At 40.6% G+C, this 20,749-nt stretch overlaps 2 protein-coding genes across 13 annotated transcripts in view; one reads left to right on the plus strand and one right to left on the minus strand.

The window, feature by feature from the left end:
* Positions 1–20,749, minus strand: part of WDFY4 (WDFY family member 4) — a 151,477-nt gene that overhangs the window by 42,577 nt on the left and 88,151 nt on the right. For all 8 annotated transcript variants that reach the window (XR_008450752.1, XR_008450755.1, XR_008450753.1 and 5 more), the window contains 7 exons: positions 19,747–19,867; positions 16,987–17,072; positions 15,527–15,589; positions 2,905–2,947; positions 1,997–2,116; positions 1,597–1,714; positions 956–1,065 (listed from right to left, as the gene is read on the minus strand). Coding sequence is in view for 1 of the 8 variants with exons in the window: in XM_054072005.1 (XP_053927980.1) it covers positions 956–1,065; positions 1,597–1,714; positions 1,997–2,116; positions 2,905–2,947; positions 15,527–15,589; positions 16,987–17,072; positions 19,747–19,867 (661 nt within the window). In the remaining 7 variants the exon portion in view is untranslated. The remainder of the gene's footprint in view (positions 1–955; positions 1,066–1,596; positions 1,715–1,996; positions 2,117–2,904; positions 2,948–15,526; positions 15,590–16,986; positions 17,073–19,746; positions 19,868–20,749) is intronic.
* LRRC18 (leucine rich repeat containing 18) lies at positions 47–14,037 on the plus strand. 5 transcript variants are annotated; one of them, XM_054072011.1, is made up of 3 exons: positions 47–315; positions 7,504–7,652; positions 11,964–14,037. In XM_054072011.1, the coding sequence occupies exon 3, from the start codon at positions 12,055–12,057 to the stop codon at positions 12,835–12,837; it is 783 nt and encodes a 260-aa protein (XP_053927986.1). In that variant the 5' UTR covers positions 47–315; positions 7,504–7,652; positions 11,964–12,054; the 3' UTR covers positions 12,838–14,037. The 5 variants fall into 5 exon arrangements, with proteins under 5 accessions (XP_053927986.1, XP_053927985.1, XP_053927983.1 ...); XM_054072010.1 differs by having other exon boundaries at positions 7,516–7,652; XM_054072008.1 differs by lacking the exon at positions 47–315 and having other exon boundaries at positions 2,978–7,652.

Here is a 20,749-nt window from a genome sequence, read left to right on the forward strand (position 1 = left end):
AGCAAAGCACAGTGAAATGTGAAGGAGACACAGCCAGCCTTCGCCATATGTACAGCAGACTCCAAGTGTGGAATATCCTGACCTAGCTGTCTCCCTCAGATTGCTCAATATGGACAGGAAGAGTTCAGCAAGACACTCCTTAAAGGAAACACTTTTGAGGACCTATCCTCCTGGTAGATCCTGCTATAACACAATACATATTACAGAAACATAGATAACTTTCTGCTACAGCCCGAGTGTCTGTGTTTGTGCAGCACCAACTACCTGCTGAAGTCAGGAAATTTAGAGCCCCTGTATGCTGACCAGCTCAGAAAGGTAAGCACAAAGTTCAGTTTCTATGAAATTCCATTCTATGGTGAGTACTTTTGGCACCATAAAACAGTGTTGAGCTCAGAACAAGCAAAATCAAAATATTCCTTCTAGAGCACTGGATGTAGTCTCACCCCACTTTTCCTACAGGGAGCTGATGCCATGATCCTTGTTATCATTCCTCACTCACCAGAAACTGTGCATCTTCATCTGGCTGAGGAATGCTTTTCATGCCACCACAGCCAGCTCCAAACACTTGCCTGTAGCTGCGTTACTATATGTGCACTTGGGCTTAGAACACCTACCATGAAAGTCCCATCTGCCACAAAGTGATAAGCTTATGTTCAGACAGGTAGTAAAACTTTGTCTAGGTGTTTACATGCCTCAGCTCTCACAAAATGCATCACAGAACCAAAACTAAATAATCCTTCTCCCTCAGAAAAAAAATGAGATCATTAGGCATCAATCACACTTCCACTAAGATTTCACTGAATTCAACAGACACAGCGTAGAGCCTTCAGTGAGCGAGTCCACATAGACTATACAGAAAACATCAAAAGAATTAACGTCCTTTCTAAACACAGCCCTATAATGTGTTACATGGTTCATAACAAAATGTAGGAGGGAAGCTATCTTGCCCCCTTACCTGCAAAGAACAGAAGGTCTGGGTGAATGGCTCCAGTCGAACCAGGTAAGAAGCCACTATAATTGCTGATGAATAGTGAGTGCAGTAATGGCACTGGGCTGAAAGGTCTCCTGGAAATTGGACACAAATCAGGTTTCAGTGCCAAACATGGCCATTTCAAGCCTATGGTATTCAGTTATGACAATACAACTAAAGAGGGAGCAGGTCTTTAAAGCAGATATGTTCAAGGATCTGTGAGCAAAAGCATGTCTTGCATATTTGCATTGAGTATGCACAGTTACTGCTTTCTCTGTATGTTCTTTTTTTTGCCTTTCTCATTTAATTTTCTAAAGAATAAGGCTTTTAATTTTCCAGAACACTCTCTTCCCGATTACTACCAAAAAAGGTCTTGATGCTTTTTTCTGTAGCATCTCTTCCTGCCCAAGGGATTATAAGGTGCAAAAGGCAGTACTCGCAGGAGTCATTGCTCTTTGAATCCTCAACCAGTTTGTATCCAGAAGCGAGAAGATCTCCTTGGCATGGTCCTTCCCTTAGGCACAGGTCTGGAATTTTTTTGAGTGACTTCTGCCAAGAGATTCACCAGTATCCCCAAGGGCCTGAGTGGACTCAAGCCTCTGCTGTTAGTGTCCCAAAACACTCACCCTCACTCTTCTCCACCTCATTGTAGCGCTGGATGAACTTGCATTTCCTCTCCACAGTTTGCGCTCCCATGGGCTTTGACAGGTCCCGAAATGTGTGAGGATTAGTAAGATTTAGAATCTGAAGAGCAAAAACAGTAAAAATGTGGATTTTAGATCACCAAGTCTTAGACATCAGGACTAGCTCAATGGGCAGCGGCAAGGCTGTGTTGGAGGTTTTACCTATTACAGGAGGGCCACAGACTCAATTCCTAAAATTAATCTATAAAGAATCAGTACAGTTCAAATTAACCATCTCAAATTTTGAACGCTTGGTCAAGCCTTCTGCTTCAATGACATAATTCAATAAACCTTTGTATGGTTGCTACCACAAAAAGTACAGAATGTTGCAGCAAGCACTGACCTTGGATTGATAGTCAGCAAGGACCCATGGAAACACAGGGTACTGCATGTAATCGTTGTAGCTGCGGCCAGCCAGCGTGTTCAGGTACATGAGGTAATCGAAGTTGCTGATCTCCCTCTTCTGCCATGGAAAGGAAACAAACATTAAAATCTCCTAAACTTAATCCTGAAAAACATGCCTCCAAGGCACCCTCAAAACCCTATGTTTCCTAGGTCGATCAGGACAAGAGCTATAAATAGCGTAATTAACCATCCATTGCCATTCAAATCAGCACAATCTCTTATACAACAGTACATGCAACAGAATCTGAGTCTTCATTCTGGCCCTTCTTCAGACAGAACATTTGCATTTGTCTATAATCACTCAGTGCTCTTATACTGTATTTGCATAACAGAGCACTTTCCCCCAATTTAGAAGTGAGCTAAATGCATCCAGTCTGTATATTGAAAAATCCTGGAAAAATGCCTCTACAGAAAAGGCTGCACAAAGTGCTACATATAAACAAGAAGTTATAGATTTCTTCAATGTGTCTTAGGTCACGAAAATCAGGGTGCAATAAAGTAAACGAATCTCCCAGCTCAGAAAAACATCTGGGAAAATGAGAGGTGCATTGATTTAGATGCACAGCTGATCTGTGAACAGTCATTCAACTTGTTGGCACTCTCTGGTCTCAGTTTAAAAGCGTGCATAAAATCACACTTCATCTGCCAGACAGTAGCACCATATGCTTCACAGCAGGAGGAGCAAAACCTCTGCGATAACCAGATGTAAATACTCTGCTCCTCTTGCCAGTAATGTCACCTCCAGCAGCGAGAGAACAGCTAAGGCCTTGAAGTACATACATACACACACGCTTCTCTGTTGCTGAAATTCTCCACTTAACCATATGCAGCCAAGATCTAGCTCACCTGCCACTTCTGGAGCATTGTCTTGTCCCCTCCTGAGAGTTTCCTGTATGAAACAAATATTCAATTGAAATAGCCTACTTCAGAACAATAAGAGAAAGTTAATACGTTAACATCTGTGCTCCCCGTGCTCCCTGCTCTCATCCCACAGAAATGAGAGAACACCAGTCTAGAAGAATTTTGAGGTTTCAACATCGACCAAATGATTCCAAAATCTGAGCATCATCAGTTAGGTTAGTGCTGCACAATGCAAATTTCGTTAATGATTTCATTAGGAAGGAAGGCTCTGCCTGATGAACAGGGATGACCTAGCTTCAGGTGGTGATGAATTTATCACTGTCAGTTACTCTCCCCATGACATGCTGAACCTCCCTAAGCTACTTCCCATTCTGCTCCTGAATCAAGTGACAATTAAAGTATGATATTTAATAAAAAAAAGAAGGAAGTAGGGTGGTAGTGCTAAGGATGGATTCTGTTCGCCTTAAGATATCACTGCAAACTGTGGCAGTGATGCTGTGTGGCAAACTAAGAATTCAGAAGGTGACTCACAGGCAGGGAAGATGTCCCTGCAGCAGAGACAGGTGGACAGCTGAGGACAGCAGCCTCCTCCACCGTTCCAAGGTAAGCCACGATGCTAATCAGTCTGTGCTCCCAGTCTCATCCCACTGTAGAGTTAGAGTGCTAATGGCAGGTACCATGAGGCTTTCTAGTCTTACCCTGAAAGCCTTATTCTCAAAGGCTTATGCTTTTCTGAAGCATTCTGAAAATATTAGCTTGAAAACACAGGTGTCTCAGTCTTCATATCACAGATAATCTTTTTGCATAAAGCACTTTGAAACTAATGCAGTCCTTAAAAAACAGGTTGCCATTTTAATGTTGTTTTTAAAGTAGTAGAATACATACAGGCTTTCCACAGTCTTCCTTCTCAAAATGCAACTTTTTACTGAAACTTTAAATAGAAAACAATCCATCTGAAGGCAGATTCTAAACAGGGGAATTCACCTAAAAATATGAAAGGATCAAAGGTTCTGAATAAACAAAAGTAACGTTTCTACTACTCTGAGTTAGAAGGCGAAGGCCATGAATTTGCTCGTCAATTCCTAGAGTTCAGACTGAGAAATGTGACAGGGTGTGGACTAAAGAAACTTTAGATCTGCCAAAGTAAATGAGGTTATTGACATGATATTATATAACTGTTAGCAGGAGATGCTTTTCCCTTTGAGTGCACAACTTTAAACCTATCCTAAGGTGCCAGCTCAGAGACTGGATTACTAAATTCCTGAAGTGTAAGGAAATCGGTTCAGCCATAGATTATAAAACTGGCACAGGACTAGCAAGTCTCTATTTTGCACTCTTGTGCTCAAAGATCTAAACAAAATAACGGAATTGTCTATGATGATTACACTTCTATTGAATTTGCAGCAGTAAAGTCTTGCAAACTACTTCCCATTATTTTACTGCCTATTCACTCCTGGACCAGTTAATAGTGCACATAAAGGAAAACCACAATGATTTACCCAACACAGTATTTTATTCCTTGCTTAGGCACTCTCTTCAGAGAAAAGTGTGTATCTGAGGGAGGGATTTTGCATAGCCTTAGTAATAAAGTGTTCCATGAACAAATGAAACCCAGGACCAATTCTAGCTCATGGTCTACAACTCCTGAGCTTTGTTTAGTTCTCCTGTTGAGCAGACAAAACATAACAATGATAGGCTGTATTTATAGAAACCAGGCAAGAAAAAAAGGTGTGGTGAATATTTGATATGGTAAAATAGGATCTTTCTCAAGAAAGTTCTTTGACTAGCATAGAATTATGGTGGTTTTGCACTCTTATTTTGAGCCACATGTAGCTCAAGAATGTAGGAATTATTAAAGAAAAAACATATTATGAACACTTACCCTTCACAGTTCAGCCCTCTTGCATTATATGTAGATTTCATAAAGCTTTGCTGTACTTGCCTTTGTAAGGTCTCCAACAGACATTTGGAACTCAGCGAGAGTATCTCAAAGTGATGGAACAGGATCAAGATTCCTGAGATTATTTGAAGTGTGGTTGGATTAGGGTGTTTGTCATAGAGGGATCATGTTAGGTTCTTCCCTTTCTGCAGTGGCAAACAGACTCACTATAGCTACTCAGGTTTATTTTGGATTTATGGCTGAGTTAGAAAGCAGGGAGTCATGTAATGTACAAACCTGCACAATCCATCAGCCTTCCAACATCTTAAAGTGGGAGCATTATGAAGTACTACATACAGGACTAAACAGGGCCAGTCTGTGTGTAGGTAATGCAAATATACATAATATATGTTGAATTGTGGACGCCATGATCTTTTTACGGAATTCTTGCTCTGCTTGTCACATGCTCTAAACTGCAAAGGACTCTACAAGGGTCAAAACAGTCCTATTTCTGCTGACTGGGGAAGCCGCAATATAATTCAAAGAGGTTGATGAGTTTACCACATCATGAAAATATGCAAGGCTAAGTTTAGTTACTCCCTTGTAAGAGCCATCCTTCTGCATCTCAGGGGAAGATGCTCCCTCAAAATATCCAGAGATCTGGAATTCTGCATCCTCCCTTGTCATCTTATATAGGCTTGGAGTATGAATCACATTGCAGGCAGCCTAAGCTTATTCCTCCCTTCTCCTAGGTAAGCAATTAGCATTCCTCCCTAGCCAGCACAGCAAAAGCTCTAAGCAGATCAACTGCAGCTATCCAACCACAGTACACACATTTAAAAAACTAAATAAAGAAATAAACAAGGCTGGTTTGAAAAAAGAGACAGAAATGTTTTATAAATATAAATAACTGAACTCCAAGAGGGGGTGAAGTTATGTGATTTCACAAGAAGTACTAAGGCACTAGTACAAGAAGCATGATGTGTATTAATGATGATCCACTTTTGGCTACACAATACATAAGTGCTTTATTAATCTTACTTCCATTAAAGTCAGAGTATGATCTCACTCTTGTGATGGCCAGTGCTCTCCATTTGCTAGAGACAGGTGCACCTCAACCTGTTTGGAGATTCATTGCAGATGAGGCTCTCAAATGGTAAGGTTTTGCCCCTATCTAAATTAATACTAAAATTCTGACAAACTTAATTGGGTTCTTAGACTCCACAAAGCTGCTTTCATTTTTTGTCTTCCATCCTCCAGACTTCTTAAGTATACAAAACAGTGCTAAGGCTTTCCTAAAACCACTTTTCTAAAAGAACTTTTGCAACTACCAGAAATGTTGTGAGGAAAACACCCTTACTGGTAAGCCACATCTTAGGTCCAATTCCTACTAGTAAAAGATTAAAGAAGAGGTCGAAAGCAATGTGAGCTTTCCCTGAGAAATAAGAAAGTCTCTCTCAAACCTCAGAAAAGTGTTAGGTTAGATTACTTTAGAATAAAGGCACAGGAAGCTTCTTGTTTGTCCACCTTCTGGATATTCTTACTCTGTGTTCAAAAAAATAGAGATATACAAAACTAAATATAATACAAAACTAAATATAAACATAATATTAAAGTAGGGCTCCTTGAAGTAAGATGTCTTGAAGGGGCTAGGGAGGGAGAATAGGATCATCCTCCTGTATGGAATACTGCACCGTGTGTATTCACAGGCTTAAACCAGACAAAGGGATAACACTTCCACTGCAGAAAGGGCACACTTCAGGTTGTAGAAGAAAAACATAAAGTAAACTCAATTAATTTGTTGAGATGCACAGAATGCAGTCTCCAACCCTGGAATCAGGCAAGCACATCAACATTGTTTGCTTCTTTATGCCAATAATATCCCAGATCAATTATCAGCAAGAGAGGGACCTCAATGTTGCATCTTTCATGAACAATACCTACCACAAAATACACAGCAATTTCTCTTCCCCAGTTCTTTTTTTTCTGATAATATTTTGAAAATATTGCAACAAGTTACTAAAAGCTTGAGCTTGGTAGCCCCAGTCAGAGATACAAATTCCAGTAAATTCACATGCTACAAAGGGAAATTGCTTTACCAACTGCACTTTTGAAGAGTCACAAACAGATGAATAAAAAGTGCAGCTTATAACCTCTCTGCTGCTCAATGAATGAGCCTACCCTCCTGCGTCTGCATCTAGCCGATCTGGCACATGCTAAGGATGGTATCACAAATGTCGCAAGTTTTAATATACACATACAACTACTTCACACTGTTTTATAGCCAAGTAAAATGAAATAGCCAAATTCCTAAGACATATAGTTGCAATGTTAGAAGCTGGCAAACACATTCTAACTAGGTCCAGATGCTTTTTCTTTCTGCATAATTTGAAATCTAACATTTACAGGCACTGCATGCCGCTCAGTTCTTTCCCCTCCAGCTTGAACTTTCATTCTGGAACCAAGCATTATGCTAATGATCTCCAAGGACTTAGCATTGTTGTTGCCTAGAAACAAAGGTTGCACAGGCTGTGGAAGGAGAATGGAACAGAAAGACCTTGGAGCTGGGGAAGTCCTTTTTGCCATTCCTCCTCCCCCTTGCACACTAACATTCACAAGTTTCTTGAAGGGCTTCCATCAAGGAAGTACGATTCAGAATTTGTAGGACTGTGAAAAGGAAATTGTCCTGTGCTTCCTGCTCACAGGTTTATTTACAGATGGAAAGGCAAATTCATTACTCAAAGAAGAGGACAACTGCACAGTAACAGACCACAAAGGCGCATCCCACACTGAAAAAAACAAGCAGCTTGTGACATCTATACCTTACCTTCTAAGCCTTCCTAGCTTCTAGCTGGTAAGATCTTATGCAATGGGGCAGTCTGGTAGTGTCGTTGAGACAATATTTTTGCATATTCTTGGTGGGCTTTGGTTTTATGAGTTACCTTGCACTATGTGGTAGCACAGTGGCTCTAAAGGGATCTAGAAAAGTAAAAAAATTAAGGAAGAGAACCTTTCTCTATCTATTTGCTCATTGCAGGATTTAGACTAAACCTGCCTGTTAGCAAGAAACTGCATTTAAGACAGTCAGCGAATTAATCTCTCTTCCACAACGAGTTGTATCCAGACAACAAAGAAACAAGAGGCTGCTAAGCAGAGAAATAAAAAGCCACCCAAACTAGAACTGCTTGCCTTCATGCAAAATCATTCACCATGTGAGTGCTAGGTTTGAGCTTTATATGAAAGTATTGCCAGGGAGATATTCCATGGGCGAATTAAAACATGTCAGCTCATTGCCTTCCTGCCCCCAAAAAGACACCTCGTAAAGGTGCACACGTAACTCTGCTGGGCTTGTAAAAGCTGCTTTGCATTACACAGACTTCCAGGAGGAAAGACAGAGGAAACTTTTCTCACAGACTAGATCAAGATGGTTTTGTGCAGCTTTGGGTGCAGTAAAACAGGAACCAGCAACTTATGGGAGGAAATGAACAGGCAGAACTGCAGAGGAGCAAGTGCTAAAACACCCAGTGTCACTGGCAGGCAGCCTGTTCCGCTCCTGCCAGCCCTATGCTGGGAAAGGAAGAAAAAAGTTTCACGTAGAAAAGACTGTTTCATCAGGGTCCAAATCTGTATTCTAGGATCAGATTTCCTTCTTAGGACAGGCTTAAGCTACAATAAGTCGTAACTGGGCCCTCTGCAAGTGCTTAAGTGCAGACAGGGGGTAATTTCCTGCCTCAGAGTGACATGGACAGTCCTAGGTCTGATGTTCAAGATCTGTTCCCTCCCTGCAGCTCCCAGCAACACAGAGCACCACAAACAGCAAGATGCCCTTGACACACATTTCTCTATCAGGTCAGCCTCAAAGCACTGGGCCTCTGAAACGCTCTTAAAGCTCCAGGGTTAGCCCCGGTCTTTCAAAAGCCCGATCCAGACCAAATATTTTACCAAGTATGAATAAAAAGGGAAAGCATTTTCTAGTCAAGTTCCTCTTTAGCAAGACGTTATTGCATAAAAATACAGCATCCCCCCCACCCTTGGGCAAAGGCTTGCCAGCAACTCAGAGGGTGAACCTCACAGCAGGGTGAGGAGTTAGAGAAAATTAATAAGAAGAGTTCCATTTTATCATAATTTCTTAGGTAGTAGGGCAAGCTCTCTCTCTGCTATCCTAGCAGATACACTGCAAGCATGAGATTGAACAGGCATAATTAACATTTACAGCAAGAAGGGTTCCTGTGATTCCTGAATTTTTAATATCAATGGATACAGAACTGGAGCCCTCTTATGCAGAGCTAAAGAAAATGAGACGTGGCTAAGTAAGCTCCATTATCTCCAGCTACAGCCCTGTGAAACACTGATAATTAGCTTACAAGCATGCAGAGACAAGAGCTATTCACCCCCTTCAAGCTGTCTGGTGCGCTGCAGTGTTTCTGCAGAAATCTAATGTTAATTCGTATCTCTGGGATTGAAAATCACCATTTTGTAAATTTGAAACATGGCTCCCACTTTTAACCCAAAGGAAATAGCACTTGGAAAGTGTAAGCTCTCCCTAGGGACTCGTGTTTTTCTGATCGGTGCATCTGCTCCATGGTGGGTTTTTAATAAATCCCACTAAGGGAGACCTGACCCTTCAGGTGTTTCCATCTCTTTGAAGTCTGGGTATTTTCCAGTGCACCACATGAAAATATTTGCCTTTAGGAAAAATCACACTGGTCTATTTGTCTGGGTTTCTTAAAAATCTGAAAGGTCTGAGTTCAAAGTTTGTAACGAGTTGGCAAGGTTTATTGACAGAGAAGTACCCAAACAGTTAAGTTCTACTGTTACTCTGGAGGAGCGTCCCCCTAGTGCTGCCGGGCACGCAGGGCACCGGGGGACAAACCAGCATCCACAGACAGCTGCACAACAGACTGATTATTTTGGCTAGCTGGTATTTATAAGGAAACTGTTTCAGATCAATGTTTCCCCACTGGATTTTAAACTAAATGTGATAGGAAAAAAGTTACTAGGAACTGAACACAATGTTTTCTTCCTGAGAGTTTTAAAGAGGTCTTAAAAAGCATCTTAAAAGAAATTATAATTCTGAATTTAGAAAAAACATGCACTTTTTTTCCTCGAGGTCCCTTCCATGTTTGTTTGGTTTTTTTTAAGTCATACTTGGCTGAAAAACTTCACTGAATGAAATACGCTGAAAGTTTTGATCAAGTCATCCAACACAAAAGTCAAAAAAAAAGTCACATGGTTCACATCAACTGCAGGAAGCAGAAAGTTTCTTTCATTGCACGAAAGTGTAAGGAAGCCATCCTGCAGATTTTTCTGGAGAATGGTAGTTACCCTCTGTGCATCAATAAGACACTCTGGGTGTCCTGTACCAGCAGTAGGACTCTGGCATTTCAGGTGCAGCTGAACTTTATCTGCACAGAATTGCCAACAACAATATTGCATCAAATCCTTAAAATGATTTAAAAAAAGAAAACAACCAAACACTATTTTTTTTGATCTCCAGAACTTCCTATCCACTCCTGGGCAAATTATTTAGGCTAACATCAACAGAGATGGAAAAGCGCTTAATTTTTCACTGTAGAGTACTTTGCTTCAGTTACCAGTCTACAAGAAAGCATTGATATTTCCCCTGGGGTGCTGTAAGGTTAAATGCAGCAAAGAGTGAGACACATTCAGCTATAATGGTAACATGGCCCTGCGAGTATCGGTGAGAGACAGAAACATGGGTGACAGACGCAGGAAGATTTAATTGTGTTTAAATATTATATAAAACAACAAACATTCAATTTTGCAACAGAGCCTCAGGGCAAGATTGACCCCATTGTGCTGTTTCCAGGATTTTCTGAAGCATCTGCCTCATTACAGAGCTCTCAGGAGGGTGGGTGGTAACTGGCAGAGATCCCCCTTGTTTTTGCATTATTTCTGGCTATGGCATGTAATTGAAAAGAAGCTGTAACGCCTTAGTTGTAGCCTGAGTTTCCCCTTCATGTGTTTGCACATGATTAATGAGTAGCCAAAAAGCCCCAAGGGTTGGTAATGAAGTCTTTCTAATAGGGAAATGTATTGTAGACAAATCCATATTTTGTCCCAAACAATCATTCATCAAAGATGCAATTTGATTCTTCATAATTAAATGCCAGAACACCTAGACCATCCCGAGATTAGCCACACTCCTCTCTGTGCTCTGGCTGAGAGGAACATTGTCATTCATTTTCAGGGAAGCAGTCTATTTCCTTTGTCACTAGCCATAATTAACAGCTGTATTTGATGACCTTCAGTTAGAGTCAGTTCTTGGGACCTGAGACTACAGTGGACTACTACTCATACAGACCTCAATTCAACAAAGCACATAGCACATGGTAAGCATCAGTGCGAGTAAAAAGCCTGACCAGAAAACCTACACGCATTTTCCAAGGGCAGGGCACCTTCACAAGGGAGCCATCTATCCACCAGCATGGATGGGAAGGCACGGTTAGAGTATCCAGTGTCTGTTCTTGAAAGCACATCAGACCCAAAGGCCTGGCTTAACATGTCATAAAGCAGCATTGACACAGATCCCTGTTGCAATCTGCCCTACAGGTGATGTGTGAACTGCAAGCAGTCCTAGCAAATCTGGAAGCCCTCTATGTTCCTGAGGTCCTAGTTAAAATAAGACTCAATCATTTGTTTTAAATATTTAATCTTTCAATAGCATCCAGAGGCCAGATCTCAGGTCCATTAAACAGGATGTTTAACCTGTCAACAGATGCCAGGCCTGTAAAGAAGGCAGCTTGTTGGCCTGGTAGAATAAGTACAATTTTGGATAGCTTCTTTTAGTGTAGTTCTTAAGAGCTGGATTGAGACCCACTCAGGGTTCACAAACGGCGGATGGATAACAATGCATTTCTTTCAGTTCCATTACATGCTGAGCTCAAATTAATACCTAGGGATGAAAAACAGCAAATTTCTCCCACAAGTAATTTCACTCTGTAATGTAATATAGGTGTTACAACACAACAAAATAATATTGTAAATTACTAGAATTTTACCTACTCAAAATACTTTCAGAAAGGACTTACAGGTTTGCAGCTCCCAGGGTTGAAAATTACCGATCTTAAAAAAAAAAAGACTTCTAAGGAGTTCAGCAGTCACATTTCATTTATAACTAAGCATTTATTTTGCTTTTAATTAGGGAGTAACAGCTATTACTTTCAAAGTCTTTACTGGAGTTTCCACACTTCATCCATAGAATCTGCTGTGTCTGTCTGTCTCAGCGGAGCAAGATGGTCAAGGGGAAAGCAAAAGGTCCAAAAGGAAAGAGGATCACCTTGAAAATTGCTAAAAATTCAATAAGGGTATCTTTTGATGGAGGACTCCGTCTTGATTTAAGCAAGATGGGTATCACCACCTTCCCAAACTGCATTCTGAAACTGACTGATGTGGATGAACTTGATTTGAGCAGAAACATGTTAAAAAAGATTCCAAGCAGCATCGAAAAGTTCCAGAAACTGCGCTGGCTGGATCTACATAGTAATCAGCTTGAGGAGCTCCCCAAGGCAATAGGTACACTTCAGAACCTTTTCTACCTGAACCTATGCAACAACAAGCTCACCACCCTGCCAAAAGAGTTGAAACTTCTCAAGAACCTGCATATTCTCAACCTTGGCTTGAACTGTCTTGACAGTATTCCCACTAGTCTTGGAGCCCTTCAGGAACTTACAGAGATAGGTCTCTTTGACAATGCCTTGACCACTATCCCAAACAGTGTAAAAACACTCCCGAAGCTTAAGAAACTGAATGTAGAAAGAAATCCTTTCCCAGATTCAGCAAATCAAGAAGAGGATGCTGACTCCATCAAACGCATAGAAACGCTTTATTTAGTACAAGAGAAAGACCTGTGCCATTCCTGCCTGAAGACATGCCAGGGTGAGAAGGACAAACTGAACAAAGTAATGAACGTGACACCCAGCCCCTCAAAGCAGCCAAGTTTCCCTTTACTCCTTACACCCAATTCCTCTGCAAAGGATAACCAAGAAGAATGGAGAGTAAGAGGCAAACAACCCTGAGATCCACCAAGGCACTCCACAGATTATATCCCATGTACCATGCAGTCCAGTCCAAGCTAATAAAAAGTTGATCTCCTTCCACTTTCTTTTTTCCTGCAGTTCTCTTCCTTTAAAGATGTACTCAGTTCTAGAAGCAACAGGTCTGTGTGGCGTCTAAATAAAAAACAAAACAACTAAACCAGGTGTTTATTTGGGAAAGGGTGCATATGAGAAAGGAAGGACTATTTCTATCTCGACCTGTTTCTACAACATTTTTCCATGGTTGGGTTGGTTTGTTTGTTTTTTTCTGGTCTTCTCTACGTCCGGTGAAGTAGTCTTCAAAATGATAGGTTTTTCTATTAACTCCACTTTCACCACTGAGCCCCAGACATTAGTCCTTTTCATTTTCATAGGGTGAGACATAGTGAAACTAGTCTCAGTAAATATAATTTGGAGGAAAAGGAACAGACTTGGGAACCTTCTGCTGCTGATGGCTACCACCAGCCCCCCAGAGAATCTCAGATAGGCACTGTCAGGGTAGGAATCATAAACCTATTCCAGTTCAGCAGAGACAGCAGAAACAAATTTTATGCTCAGTAGTAACTAAAGCAGTGCAAACACAATGCTTAGAGTTAAACAATCAGTGATCCTGTTTGCCTTCAAGGGCTACAAATAAGTTCTCTGGGATTTTGGGTGCTATACTTGGGTGCAGTGAATTCTAACTTGCATGACACAATTAGGATCACTACCTGTATTATTCTTTGTGGTTTGCCCCGGGTCTCCTTTCAAGGAAGTTACAGAATAGAGAAAGGGTAGGGAAAAGATTGCTCTTTTTAAGAGTTTTGGACATATCACTTAAGCAATGACTAAGAGAAGAGTCACCATCTTCCATGATCCAATAGTCAGCTGGTGAATTGATGAATTCAGGTCTGGTGAGATTTCTGTTCACACGCACACCTGAGCACACACATTCACTTGCTCAAATCACATCCCTAGGGCAGAGTGGTGACAGCCTGCAAACAGCTATACAGGTACAGATTACAAAAGCAGTCAAGCGTGACGTGAGGAAAGGTGCTGGTTGTGGTCTTAGTAACGTATAGTGATGAACATTTAAGTATATTTAAGTGAAGAATAAAGTGTCAGGGGCAAAGTACTCTGTTGTTCAGTAACAGCCCATTATCTTTTTGCAAACTGCTACAGCAAAGCCTGAGAGTCACAACTCCTGTGTGTTATTCCTATGGACTAGATGGAAACACTGATATGGTTTCCCAGAAATACTACTACCTCAATGTCATATGATGCAACAAACTAATAATTTCTTCTTTCCATGCTTCAGCTGCACAATTATTGATAGTGCATCTGGGTGAAGAGCTTAGTGCGGCCAGCCTCCAGTAGCGCAGGAAGCGTTGGGATGCTATGGAAGACGTTCATTGCTCCCTAGATGGGGAAGGAGTCCCTTGTGCTGCTCTTGAATACTTCTAACTCGGAAGCAGCTCCAGCATTCAAATGAGAGAAAAATAAACTGATCAAACCCCTAGTTTTTCACCTCCCAGACTGGAGCTTGGTAATGGGAAGCATGCCCACTGGGATAATTTTCCTCTAACTTCCCACTTAAGCACAACTTTCCCAGGATCATTACTTAGACAGCGGCACCATCTTATGTCTCTTTCATTTCAGCTCATGCTGTAACACGGCCCAGTCAAAGCTATGCCAATGTCCCTTATGTTCTCAGAGTGAATAAGGTACACAGGGTCCTTCCTCAGCCAATGGAGTAAAACTGAAGGCAGAGCCTTGTGGGATTCAGAACAGGCTACATTAGACAGCCTGCTTCAATCTCTGAGGGCACAGCCCAAAGAAACCCTGGAGTCTGTTATTGGTTACTCCACCCAGAACACAGATGGTGCTCCCAGGAGCACAGGCTAGGCTCTAGCCAGAGCTGGTTGCACACTGGACCGATACTTGTTGCAGATTGATGGCTGGTACTTAAGGGCGAAAATACTTACAATGTACGTAATGATCTACAACAGGAAGAGTGAGAATTAAAAAGAAGAGTACAGCTGACACAGGCCACAATAATTCATTGGGGCAATATGCCCCTCAACAGTATTCCTGTGCCCAGACGATCATTTCAGAGGACACCAATTAGACGCTTATGGTCCTGTTTCTCAGATACCAAACTGAGAAGAGTTACACTTACAGTAACTGAAGGTCAGCATGGAACATACTCTCCATCACCTCCCACTAGGAGGGAACTTTTTTCCCCTGCAGTGGTAAATGTCTTGAACAAGTTGGAATCTCCACTGCACAGCTAGTATAACATGCCAAAACATCCATGTGTACATCTATCACTGTCTGCCCTAACCACACAATAAAGAGAACATTATGCAAAAGCATTATGGATTAGCTCTAACCTCACCTCAACGACTGTCTCTTTCCCACAGTAATCATCTGTATAGAGTTTATCCATAAAGTTATATTAAGGAGATAATAATTATTAATCAACAGCACAGTCAGCTACTTAACATATTCTTCATGTCTTCATAAAGTGGATGTTGTACATTAGAATGCTTTTTGGAGTTATGAGGATACTTTTGAATCTTTAAAACAGGAAGCACAAATAGGTGAGTTCCTAAATGCTTTCTTTAAGGCACAACTTATTCACACATTTGCACTTGTCATCTACAATTAGCCAACGTTTCCTATGTTTTACCTTATGTTCAGGGACTCTTCTGTAATGCCCTTTGACTTCAAAGCAGGTTGGGAAGAGCAAAATCTATAGGAAACATGAAAGTTCATATTATAATTATTTAAACAGTTATCTGTACTCATTACTTATGTACATAATCTATGTCATGTCCCGATAGTAACTTTCTACCACAGCATATCACAGAGACTAACTCAGGACAAAGCTGCAAGAAAACACAGCAAAAGCACACATTTAATGTTAAGGAGTGGCCTGTGGGCTGGATAAAAGGGGTTTCTTTCCCATATGGGGCCTTGAATTGCTGTCTAGGGCCATGGACTTATTATCAGCTAGTTTAAGGTTCTATTAATTAAAGCAAGAGAATGAAAACCCACTGAGATATTTATCTAGCAAAAACGGCAGAAAGGAATACCAGCCTATGTCAGCCATTCCTACTTATTTTCACTGTGGGTTTATGATGTCAGATGCACTAAACCCTTGAAATACGTAGGTTTGGTGACCTTCAGCTGTGGGGTAGCACAGGCAGCTGAGGATCATATCATTATTTTGAGCTACCTCCACAAGATTCGCCCAGGAGACATTCGTCAGAGCTGAGAGAAAGCGAAGATAAAGGCTTTGTCAACAGATCATTTCTAAGATTCCTGGACAGAACCTGGTCATTGTGAGTAGCCATACTATTCAACCAGTTTAGAAAGGAAGCTCCACCAGAAACTGTTCAGAGATTTCAGGAGCAGAAGGAACTGCTATGATTGTTTAGAAATTAATAGTACCAATCCACAGTACAGACTAAAGAGTTTACTACAGCTAATATTATATAGTGAAGTATTTTTTTCTGCATGAAGGACAGATAAAGTAAATCTGATATAATAGCCAGAATTGCAGTAAGAAAAAAAGATGCAAGAAAATGAAGTGCAAACTAACCACTTCACAGTCTTACATTCAAGTTCCATCAAAGTACAAAAGAAATTTTTCTTGACAAAAATACCATTGTTAAAAGTCAATTTCACATCAAAGATAAAGTCGGAGAGACAAAAACCATTTTTATTCCTAAAGAATCTAATAAAATTTCATGTGTTGGAAGAAAGCAGGAAGAAACATATTTTCACCCAGTACTGTGAGGTGAGATGGAGGTGGCTTTCACCTCACTAAGAGGAAGCAATACAGCTATAACTGTAAGTCCCTGGGGTGCAAGGATATACAACACATCAACTGGCCTTGAAGAGTTCTAAACAAGTATTAGCTCCCTTGTTAAAACAATTGCTGTATAATGCTCTGAAGAACTCACACATCAGTGAAAGGAAAATTTCATAGCTTAGCTTAAGTGTAACTCATTAAAGACCAAGGAGCTGCAATTGAAGAAAAAGCCTCTGGGGCAGCACAGGACACATGTGAAGCCATGGGAAGTGGGGGCAGTAGACTGTGAGTGTAACGTGAGTGTTCACATGCTATTATGAAGTAGTGATTACCTCTTAAATATCTTATTTCGGTCACTGTTATGGAAGACAAGAAATCTGGAGTAACCACTTTTGAAGAATATTTCCAAGGCGATCTCCTGGAAAGGGAAATAATTTATAGTGTGAAGAGCTGCAGAGCAAAGCCTAGTGCTGCAAAGTGTCCGTCACGGCCTGTCCTGTTCTTCAGGGCTTTAGAAAAAGAAAAGCTTTGACTTCGTTTGTAGTGTGAAGAAGTGTAGCAAAATATGCCAAATACTCTTACTTTCTCCAGCTTTAGGAATGGTCTTATCGGGTTGACTATGAGTTCAAATGTTTCTCTGAATCAAAAGAAAACTCCATATACCCCCACTTCCTCTTGCTGCTTTTAAAGCAGTTTTATCTTGAAATCTCAGTGTGATCACTTAGAGGGAATGGCCTGAAGCTCCATCAGGGGAGGTTCAGGTTGGATATCAGAAAAAAATTCTTCACAGTAAGAGTCATTGGGTACTGGAACAGGCTGCCCAGGGAGGTGGTCGAGTCGCCTTTCCTGGAGGTGTTTAAGGAACGGGTGGATGAAGTGCTTAGGGACATGGTTTAGGGAGTGTTAGGAATGGTTGGACTCGATGATCCAATGGGTCCTTTCCAACCTTGTGATTCTGTGATTCTGTGATCAACAAGACATTAGTAGCATTAACTTCTAAATAGGTGAGAAAGATAATGTGAAAAGAGGATGCTAAATAAGCTTCTTTTAGAAAGCAAATAGACTGCTTTCTAAGTAAATAGCAAGCTGAACAGAAATCCCAAAATAATTTCTAGTAACTAGAAGAAGCAAAGGAGGAAGGGGAGCTCACTGCATTTCTCATTGAAGCGTTAATTAATAAAAGCTGAACACTCCTTTTTTTTTTCCCCCTGCAATGCTTCCTCACATTGCTATATTGGGCATTTGCACATAACACTATTATTTACCCAGTGAGTAGTCTTTTTTCCCCAAAGACAATCAAGTAAAATTATAAATAACATGTAGTGTCTGGGAATTCAGACACGAGTTTCGATCCAAATGTGGCAAGTGCAATAAAACCCCAGAAAAACACTACAATGGGAACTACCCTGTACATGATACACCAATGAAGTATAAAGCTAAAAGGTAACATGAGAGTAGGTATGACAATAAACAGCTTGCAGCATCTGCTTGTTTGGAAGCTCAGGTTTCCAACTCAAGCCTGCTCAAGTGTTGCCTTTACAGAATTGTGTGGTTTCACAGTGTTTTGCTCTGAACTGGGCTATGTGCATGGACAGGAGATCAGCTCTCTGAGGCACAGTAGCTGTCTAAACAGCTGATCCACCTGTCCTGCAGGGAAAGCAGAAGGAATCTGTTTTCTTTTTCTGTAATATTTTTTTCGAAGCAGTTTGTGCCATGGAGTCCCAATGCAAAACGCTGAGAGCCTGATATAGATACTTGAGTTTTCAGTTCCATAACTGAAACAAAGCAAAAATTATTACACACAGAGCCACAACAAAAAAAAAAAAACCAAAACAAAACAAAAAAAACCCACAATAAACCCTCAAACCATATGTCTCAGGCACATTCAAAGACTGGTTTTGCTCATCTCATTTTTTCACTTTGTGTCACACAAAACACTTCCATTTCACATGATTAAAAATACCCATGCATATACAGACATGTGAATACATGAGAAGGTGGAAGATTACTCTAGCAGGTTTGAAACTATTCATAAAACAGAAGAGGTGATAGTTCTGTTGCTCAGATTCCTCACCAGTGATGTAGGAAAATAAGCTTCATTGAGTTACTCAGAACAAGACTTAACACTCCTACACATGCTTGGAGAGTGACCTAACCACTGAGATATGCTATATCCTGAAGCAAGTCTCACCTACTATAATTGTCCATTTTGCATACGCAATTAAATATAAAATAAGACAGGGCTGAGTCGTGGATGACTGCCATATTACATAAGACAATTATCAGCCACATTTTCTCCAACTTCTGAATTTTCCAAATGATTTCTTAATTCTCTCTTGAATCTCAACCTTCCAAAAATGGATTCAAAATAACAGCCAACTAGTTATGGCTACTTCAAAACTCCGTATTTTTGCTAAACAAAATCTGTGAATTACTCTTTAGAGTGTACCAAATCCCTCTACAGCAAGGACAGGCTATGGTGCTGCCCAGGAGCTCTAGTTACAACTCTTCTGTGATTCTCATCACAAGTTCATCTGAACCAGACAAAACTAAAAGTGTACCAGGCCACTTGTCCTAAGTATCTTCTGGACAGTGCAGGTAAAGGCACAGATGATTCAAACTCTCTGCTTCAGTTTATGATTCATTTATTGACTCACACGTACAAGTTGAAAGTTATTCCAAAAGGCCCAGGGTAAGCAAGCTACATAATTTACTTATGTCCAAAACTGCACAAGTCTGTGGGAGCTGAGTATTACTGGAAGTAGACACTTACTGGGAACTTCCATCAAAACACAGGAACTTGACTTCAAGTCTTATTTTCAAAAACATTGAGATAAACTCTGAAAAACATTGTTAGCCAAACAACTAATGAGCCAACCACTCCAGTGAGGGTACTTAAACACTCTGGTGAGTATAGGAAGGGGTTTGTATTACCAAAGGCTAATGAAGCAGCAATGGAAGGAAAAGCACTTTGAAATTCAAGAAAAGGAATCTCAGCAGTCTCAGTAAAACTTCTCTAAGCCATTTTTTCATCAAATGTGCTAACTGCTGTTGCAGCTTCCCATCAAATAACCAGGTGTGTTAGTTCCTACCTGCAGAAGGAAGCGCATCAGATGAATCTCTTTTATATCATGATATGAATAACGGGAACACATCTGATCTCCCACAGCATGATCTTTATGACATAAGTTGAAAAGAAATGGATCACTGATGCTGGAAGAGAAAAACAAAGAAAGAAAAACATAATTTGAAACATAAAAGATCAGGACAGCCTTCATGAACATTCAAATCCTCCCTAAAGAAGACTAAAAATACTCAGAGACAGTAAGATTAACTGGGGCATACATGAACTGAAAACAAAGCTAAATACCAAAGGAAGATTTTGTACTAGTTCCAAGAACAAAATAAAGAGCCTGTGGAGGTCTGGAATTATTTTAGTGTATGCAAATAGGCAGACAGCAAAGTTTTGCTCACCCTGAAGTCTGAGAAGCAGCAAGGGAAGGAGCTGGGTGGGAGAATGTGAAAGTCTGGGTCATGGGCAAGCATCATATGGACATGTAGCTATTATAAACAACAATTAATTGGAACTAAAAATTAGGCAATTAATTCATTATTGTCTTAGTTGTGTACATGTACTGCAGTGGCTATCTACAGCATAACCAATAGCAAATCCCCTAGAAAAACAACTGAAGCTTTTATCAGACCTAGTCCAAGCAATCTTTAAGTCACATAATCAGATTGACTGCTATCAGACTTAGAATCAGATGCAGACGGAGGTGGGGGATAAAACCACCAAGCTACCCATTGTCCCACTGGGCTTCGCACGTAGGCACACAGTATGTGCAAAGAGCTAAGTCTAACAGACTCATTTTCAATATTGATCAGCTTCAATAAATCATAAGTCAAAGACGATAGTAGTGTGCCAAATATTAATTATGATTTGGTCTTGGAGAAACAAACAAAAAAACTTATGAGACAATCAAGCTAAAGGCTCTTGTAATGACTATTCCATATGAATAAAAGATGGGAGCCAGCCAGAAAGGAACATTAGCAACACTTTAAAAGAATTGAAAAATAGCAGCATTTGTGTTAGAC

This window comes from Cuculus canorus, chromosome 7, assembly GCF_017976375.1.
Source record: "Cuculus canorus isolate bCucCan1 chromosome 7, bCucCan1.pri, whole genome shotgun sequence".
Taxonomy (NCBI): Eukaryota; Metazoa; Chordata; class Aves; order Cuculiformes; family Cuculidae; genus Cuculus; species Cuculus canorus.